This window comes from Peromyscus maniculatus, chromosome 6 (assembly GCF_049852395.1).
Source record: "Peromyscus maniculatus bairdii isolate BWxNUB_F1_BW_parent chromosome 6, HU_Pman_BW_mat_3.1, whole genome shotgun sequence".
NCBI lineage: Eukaryota > Metazoa > Chordata > Mammalia > Rodentia > Cricetidae > Peromyscus > Peromyscus maniculatus.
In genome coordinates, this window is record NC_134857.1 from 88409648 (window position 1) to 88417302 (window position 7655).

At 49.8% G+C, this 7655-nt stretch overlaps 1 protein-coding gene across 1 annotated transcript; it reads right to left on the reverse strand.

Annotated features, from left to right (window-relative positions):
• Nucleotides 1-35: 35 nt before the first annotated feature.
• Nucleotides 36-5797, reverse strand: LOC121820809 (glutathione S-transferase Mu 3). The gene is made up of 8 exons (XM_006979492.4): nucleotides 5523-5797; nucleotides 5193-5268; nucleotides 4528-4592; nucleotides 4158-4239; nucleotides 3963-4063; nucleotides 2613-2708; nucleotides 2419-2529; nucleotides 36-502 (listed from the first exon to the last, which is right to left on the reverse strand). Exons 1-8 carry the CDS (start codon nucleotides 5556-5558, stop codon nucleotides 413-415), a joined length of 657 nt encoding a protein of 218 aa, XP_006979554.2. The 5' UTR covers nucleotides 5559-5797; the 3' UTR covers nucleotides 36-412.
• Between the last annotated feature and the right edge of the window lie 1858 nt (nucleotides 5798-7655).

Sequence of the window (7655 nt, forward strand, 5' to 3'; positions counted from 1 at the left end):
AAAAGAAAAAGGAATGAGACACAGCACAGAGCAAGTGTGTTTCGGGCTTTATTGGTGATGAGAAGGCCTGGGGCAGCCCCCCCCCCCCCACTGGGGAACTTGAGACAGTATTGACCTTTAGGGTAATTCTAGGGAGCAGAGTTCAGGGCAGGCATCAGGTCATGGAAGAGGACTGTGTGGTTGGGTTGGGGCACAAATGAGGAAGGGGTCTTGATGAAAGGAAGTGGGGAGATGGAGACTGCATGGGCTTGACCAGGGTCTGAGCTGAGGGGACTGAAAAGCTGGAGAAGGCGGTGGGAAGGAGAAGGAAGTGAGATCAGGGAGGCTGAGGGCAGAAGGCTGGCTGTCCCCAGGGCCCGGAGGATCCCCAGTGTGGACTGGTCCTCCCTGTGAGTGCCAGCATGGCAGAGGCCTAATCAGTGCCCCACTGGGCTATCTTAGTAAACACAGGTCTTGGCAGGAAGCGGCTGGTCTTCATGTAGGCGGAGATCTTCTTCAGGCCCTGCAAATGGGGAAGGACACAGCCAGAGCTCAGGTCTGCAGCCCCACTAGGCTTAGCAGTCCCACCAGGAATAGCCTTTCTCAAAAGCTCAAGCCCTGGAACATGGCACAGCTAGCTTAGCTCCCAGCCCGGGCAAGAGACCTCTTCAGTTCCTATCAGGCAAGAGAGACTAGACCCTATGAAGGTGCTTCATTCCCACTAAAGGTCACAATGCATGCTCAGGAAACACCAGGACGAGCTATCAGAAAGCAACCTGAGGTCCAGAGAGGTTAATCAACTTCCCCTGCTCACATGGTAGTGATCAAGACAGGGCTGGAGTCAGCCTGGCTCTGGGGCTGCCCTTCTCTCTCTCTCCCTTCACCCCCGCTCCCTCAGACGTGCCCCTGGAAGGCACTTTCCAGCTTGTATTTACACACACAGGAGGGATGTAACAGGAAAAAAGAACCAGAAAGACAAGTGGAACCTGTGACTCAGCAAATCCTGAAAGAAAGGGACATCACATTCTCAACAATTTCCTGAGAGCAGAGTTGACGATTGTTCAACTGGTTCCTGAGTATAATCTCACTGCACCCTGTCTGTCCTCATCTGCACCCACAGTACAGGAACCGCTCCATATGACTGTACGTTGTGCTACAAGCCATACACCAAACTGGAGAACACACAGACAATTCCAGAGGGCGCAAAGAGATCCACAGCTGTCTATACACAAGCTGGGCTAAGGTGCCACTCTGTTTCTCTACCCACCCACCCTAGAGCCATGCCAGCTATTGGACATCCCCCCAGGACATCCAGCCTGGGCCAGAACAAAGCTGATGGAAATTAGTTGGGAAAGTACATCCTTGATGGGGAATGAACAAAGCCAATAGATAGCTGTGGAATAATCCCTTTGTACACTGCGGGAGATTTGTCTCTGTGATTGGTTTAATAAAGAAGCTGACTGGGCAATATCTACACAGGATAAAGTTATGCTGGAGAGCCAAACTGAGAATGCTGGGAGGATGAAGGGCAGACTCAGGAGTCACTACCAGACTCAGAGAGAAGCAAGATGGGCATGCCAAACTGAGAAAAGGTACCAAGTCACGTGGCAAAGCATGGATAAGAAACACCAGTTAATTTAAATGTAAGAGTCAGCTAGTAACAAGCCTGAGCTATTGGCCAGCATTTATAATTAATATTGAGTCCCTTTGTTGGTTATTTGGCAACTGGTAGATAGGAAAGAAAAGTCTGCCTACAACAGATGGCAGGTAGAAAAACCCTTGGATCAAGGCCTCAGATTCCCCATTGTAGATGACTCAAGACTAAAATCAGGTGAGGTCCAGGCTGGGCTCAGCAGCCATGGGGAGTATCACATGCATCTCACAATCTGGGTTTCTACAGCTCTCTGCTGATTCAGTCCCAAGCTTGTGGCATTTGCATGTGTCCCCCCGACCCACCTTTGGGGATTTTGAAGTGGTAAAATTTGCCCCATATGGGTCTTTACAGAAAGCTCAGAAAGCCCTGGTTGTTTTCCTCTAGTCTCAGATTAGAAAAGCATTGTGAAGGAAGTGTTAGCTTCCGCTGCGGCAGCAGCAGCCCTGCCTCTGCCTCCAAAGCAGTTATGTCATCACCTGTTGTCAGGTGCCTTCTCAACGTCAACTACGCAACATGTGCACCCCTTGAAAGTGCCCGCTGGGCACAGCTCGCTCTCTTGCCTCTCCTCTTCCTCTTGTTTCTTCCCTGTCTGTCTCTCTCACTCTTCCACTCTCCCCTTCCCGCCTCCCCAATAAACTTCTTGCACTAACTCTGTCACGAGTGACGTGTTTTCTCAGTGGCATACCTTGGCAGGGCCCGCCAAAAGGCACCCACTTCCCCTTTCTTTTTTATCCTTACAGGAAGAGAAGAAGAAGGCCACCCAAGAAGGAGGGTCAGGGCGTCACCTCAAAGCGGGCCAAGAAGTCCTTCAGGTTTGGGAAGGCATCCAGGCACTTGGGCTCAAACATACGGTACTGGTCAAGGATATCGTAAGCGAGGAAGTCCACATAGGTGACCTGCAGGAAGCCGACAGTGAGTGTGCTGGAACCTGACAACCTGGGGAGAATGGTAACTCCTCTCTCCACCCCCCTCCCTTTACCTTGTCCCCTGCAAACCATGGCCGCTTGCCCAGGAACTCAGAATAGATTTTCATCTTATCAGGGATGGCCTTCAAGAACTCTGGCTTCTGCTTCTCCTGAGGCAGAAAACATCTGTCACCACCTGCTGGCCTTGAAGGGCTAAGTTCATGAATATCACCACCATTTTATTAGTAGCAAACATCATCTGTTAGAGATGATGGGAAGACAGACAGGAATGCTATTCTGTTCCTAAATCTGTCACCACTGGTACCCAGGTGCTATGAGTCACATCCAGGACATCCTAAGTATCATAGATGTTATGGTCCCAGAGATCCAGTGGAGCCACAGAAGCAAAGGATGTATAGATCCCAGGAGAAGACAAGGTTATACTGCGGTTTCTGGGGTTGCAGAAGAACAGATCAGATATGTGAAGAGCCTGCACCAGATTTGAGCAATCACTAATATTGAAAAGAAGAACAGCCAAAGGTACTCTGACTGACCCTGAGCTCTCTCCTAGGAAGATGTCCTGACCCTGACTGATGCCAAAGACAGAATTCTTGGAAAGCACTAGGTGTATGTATAAGACCATTTTGCAGGCCACTCGCAAGTCTGTGCATCCTATCTCCATAATGTGTTTGTAGGAAGGAGGTATGTGTGCGTGCGTGTGCATGTGCGTGTGCGAGTGTGTGTGTGTGTGTGTGTGTGTGTGTGTTTACCTATGTGTGCAACTGTGGAAGCTGAAGGTTGCTATCCAGTGTCTTTCTCAATTACTCTCCACATTATGGTTTTGTGACAATGTCATTCACTCAACCTGGAGCTCACAGACTGGCTGGGCTCATTGACCAGCAAGGCCAGAAATGCTCCTGTTTCCTTTCCTGAGGTGCTATGATTATAAGACCATGCTGTCACACTCAGGTTTACTTGTCTTTAATGTGGGTACCAGGGATCCATAACAAAGTCCTCATGCTTGCACATCAAAGACTTTGGTCCCCTGAGCAATCTCTCCAGCCTCTATTTTCATCCTTTAAGTTTGTGTTTTAAGAGGAATTGTTAGTGTGAACACTGGGTTAAATGACACATGGAAGCGGTCAAAGGACAGATACAGGCGCGATTTACAACTATACTGAAGGACTTAGATCAACTGTCCACCAGCAGAGCATCAACCATCTCTTGCATGGTACTCTAGTAATGATGGTTTCACAGTATTCATGTGCTGTCTCGCTGGGGTTATGATGGTCCTCCTGTATTAAGAAAGGAGAGCTCAGAGAATCAGCAGCACAGTTCATTCACTGAAGGAGGATGCTGCAGATCTGAATGCATGACTTTAAGTCCTGCAGCAAACCCTGTCTGCTCCACCCCTGGCAACTCACAAAGTCAGGGCTGCAGCAGACTATCATGAGTTGTATGCGAGTGTCCATAACCTGGTTCTCCAAAGTGTCCACACGAATCCTCTCCTCCTCTGTCTCTCCGCCTGCAGCACACACACAGCACACCCACCCTCAGCATCCCACCCCGGCCAAGACAAGGGGGTTGTCCACCATGACCCACCCTGTAGCCCCACTCACAGAGGTTATATTTGCGGCCAAGGTAGCGCAGGATGGCGTTGCTCTGGGTGATCTTGTGTGATCCATCAATTAAGTAGGGCAGCTGGAAGGACAAGCAGAGACAGTCAGATGGGATATGGGGTCCCTGAATCCCCTCCCTGGGTGAGGACCAACATGGGGCCTGGCACTCAGTGTGCCTGGCAAAGTGAGCCCTCCACGAGCACACTGCACACTGAAGAGAAGAGCTGGGACCCAGCCCACCACAGAAATGCTGTGCAAGCCTGGAATGGGAGCAGGTGAGCAGAAGCTCTGATCCCAAACCCCTCGGCCCAGCAAGAAGATGAGGCGAGGACACCATGCCTTCTCCAAACAGCCCTTTCCTGGCACCTACATTGGGAATGTCCAGGCCCAGGTTGAATTTCTCACTCAGCCATTGGCTTCTGTCAAAGTTGGGGGCTGTAGACAAGATGAAATGGAAAGAATCAGTCCAGGGTCCAACTCCTTCCTCAGGGACCCACCCAAGGAGTCAGGAGCAAGATACCCTGAGGTATCTGTAACCTCTCACACTAAGTCATTTTCCAAGATGGAGGAGAGGGTATAAATAACCGATAATAAGGCCTGGACCCATCCGGACCCCAGTAGTGAACACCAGGAACTCCATTCCCAGTGTTTTGTTTTTGTTTTTGTTTTGTTTGTTTGTTTGTTTGTTTTTTGTTTTCCTTCTTCTTTTTGCTGTTGTTGTTTGAGGCAAGGTTTATCAGCTATGTAATTCTGGCTGTCCTGGAACTAGATATGTAGACCTGGCAGACCTCAAACACACAGAGATCCACCTGCTTCTGCCTCCCTAGTGCTGAAATCAAATGCGAGCTCCATCGCACCAGGCCATCTCCAGTGTTTACAGAACCAAACTGCACCCTCAAGAGGTTCCTGGAAGCAGCAGGCTCTAACTCCAACTGTAGGCTGGCTGCAGGCCTGAGGAAGAAGGAGCTAGGCACGGGTTGATGGGCATCACTGGGCAGGTGAGAAGCAGGTGACTGACAGGGAAGGTGCCCTTACCGTCCCCCATGGTGTATCTCTTCTCCTCATAGCTTGAGTCTGTGTACTCCAGGAGCAGGCGGATGGGGTGAGTCAGCTGGGAGAGAAGAGCAGAGACATTAGAGATGGTTGGCCCCTGACTGTATGATTTCGTGTTTTCAACTGAGTCCTCCCACACTCTGCAAACACAGCTACCCCGCGGTGCACTCACACCTGCGCAGCCTCATCTGCGCAGCCTCCCAAGTGTGTGAGCGCCAGAGAGCTAAGAGGAGCATCCCTCTGCTACAGCCCTGGCGGTTCCGAGCTTCCCGCCCAAATCCTAGTCCCACCCTTCAGGCAGATCCCTCTTACTCCGCGGACATTCCAGTAACCCAGTGTCATAGGCATGGTGCTGGCTGGTGCTGTGGTCTTCTAGCCTGGCTTCAGAAAGGTTGAGCAGGGGACTTTAAGGAACCACTAAGGGAAAGGTGGGAGGGGCCTGGTAAACGGTCCCGCCCTCAATGCCCTAACCCCACTCAGGCGCTGCCTTTCCCTCCAAGCGTCCTCAGGGACTTTGAACCCTAAACCAAAAGGCCACCCACACCCTCACCCTGGGAGAGGCAGGAGAAAGATCCCTTGCAGCCTCAGGCCCTGGATTTTGATTGGGGTCCCGCAGGCGCGGCAGAGTCTGCCAATCTCCTTCAGCGCCTTCCCTCCCTCGCCCTCTGCTGGGTGCCCCAAAAGCTCACGGTGCAGTTTTCCTTTCCTTGAAGAACTTACTTGGCTTTCACCCCTAGATTGTGGAAATCCGTCATTGAGGGATGCCCTACTCTCAACCAAAGATAAAGCGGGAGTCCCTAACTTGAAAGTTTAATCCAGAACCTATCACGGCGTCCAGAGCAGCCAATTTGTCAGCTGCCAGGCTTTCTTATCCACCACAGCTTTATTATCCACCTAAAGTCATAGGACAATCCATGACATTGGAAGGACTCCAGGATAGGGACAATCAGAAAACAGGTAGTCTCAGTATTTTCCTTTAGGAAATCTGGGGATTTGATCATATGTTCAGCAAGTTGGTGACCATATAAATTAGTATTTTTGACCTGTTTGTGAGCTAAATCCAAGAACCAGACACCCAGGGAACAAGAAATCTGAGATAACCCATTCACACTGCAGGGTGGCTGGCTGGCAGGATTCCCCAGGGATTATCACAGTGCATGGGAGCAAAGAGCTCACCGACGGGGTGTGCAATAGAGTGGGAGAGCATGTGTTCCCAGAGGCTTGCTTTCAAGGGACAGCAGGATGTGTCCACACAGGAGCCTGTAACACTCTGCACAGGACACAAGGAGCCCAAAGCTAGACCCTCAGCTCTCCAGATGCCTGGATTCTTTCTGGTCCTGGCCCAGGCTCCTGACACACTTGTGTCTAGATGTGACAGGGTGGGTCAAATGGCCTTTCAAGTTATCCTGGGGTATGTATGGGTCCTGGGGGAACCTTCATAAGGACAATGTCCTACCAACAACAGGTCCCACGTGTCTACTTTCTTCCTTGAAGGCAAGAGACTCTTCCAAAAGCAAGAGGCTTGTGCCTAATTGACCAGAGGACGACATCACCTTGTTTACAGAAACTTATCAGAAATCGTGAAAACAAATGACGGAAGTGGAGACTAAAATGGGTTTGCGTGTCACAGGGCAAGGCTGCTGCTCTGGAGAAAGTACTTTTGGGATTAAGTCATCCTTCCCTAGGTCTACAGGATGTGAAGCCAGCATGTCACTGAGGGTTTGCCCTCGGGAGGGTGAGGGGTGCAGAGAGGGTGCAGGGGACAGGCAGAGGCTGTCTTCATTCTGTGAAATTAGAGAAGCCACACGCTTTGCAGGTCTCTGTGAGGACACAAGCTCAGACACCATGTCACCGGAGCTGACAGTGTCTGTGGCAAATGCTGCTTTAACATTTGGACATGTTCACTGCCCACTTCAGGATCCTGGAATGTCCAAGCTCAGAAAATAACCTGAGGCCTTAAGGACGATGGCCAGTGTTAAGATTGCCCAGAGAAAGACAATACTATTCATATACACACATAACTACCTGGTTCCATGAGCTCCTGGGTCTTAGATCTTTAATCATTTGCCATTCTAAGAGTTATTACACACATTGAGCTTAGAAAAATGAACTTCCTTGGTTTATCTGAGAAAAAAAAATGAGCGTTAAGTGCTAAGATTGACTAGAATAATAACTTTAAAAGGCATTAGAAGAACATTAAAACAATTTTACATGGAACAGAAATGGTACCATTGTGCACATCCAGTCTGTTTCCTCTCTTATTAAACATTATTTCTCCATTATTAAAATTGAGTCTCTAGCGTAGAGTCCCCACGGATAAGAAGGCCCTTCATGTGAACTGTAAATTCGATACTAAAGACAGCCAGTCTGCTTGGAATTGCAGGGAGATATTTAGCAAGTACGAGGCACATTAGTATATTTCCACACGCTAAGGTGGCTGGAGAA

Excerpts from the sequence above, each read along its gene's own strand:
- LOC121820809 (XM_006979492.4), bottom strand. The coding sequence starts at position 5,558 with ATGCCTATGACACTGGGTTACTGGAATGTCCGCGGA. Across the intron at positions 2,709-3,962 it reads TCTGCTGCAGCCCTGACTTT|GAGAAGCAGAAGCCAGAGTT; the intron begins GTGAGTTGCCAG and ends TTTCTGCCTCAG. Across the intron at positions 2,530-2,612 it reads CATGGTTTGCAGGGGACAAG|GTCACCTATGTGGACTTCCT; the intron begins GTAAAGGGAGGG and ends GGCTTCCTGCAG.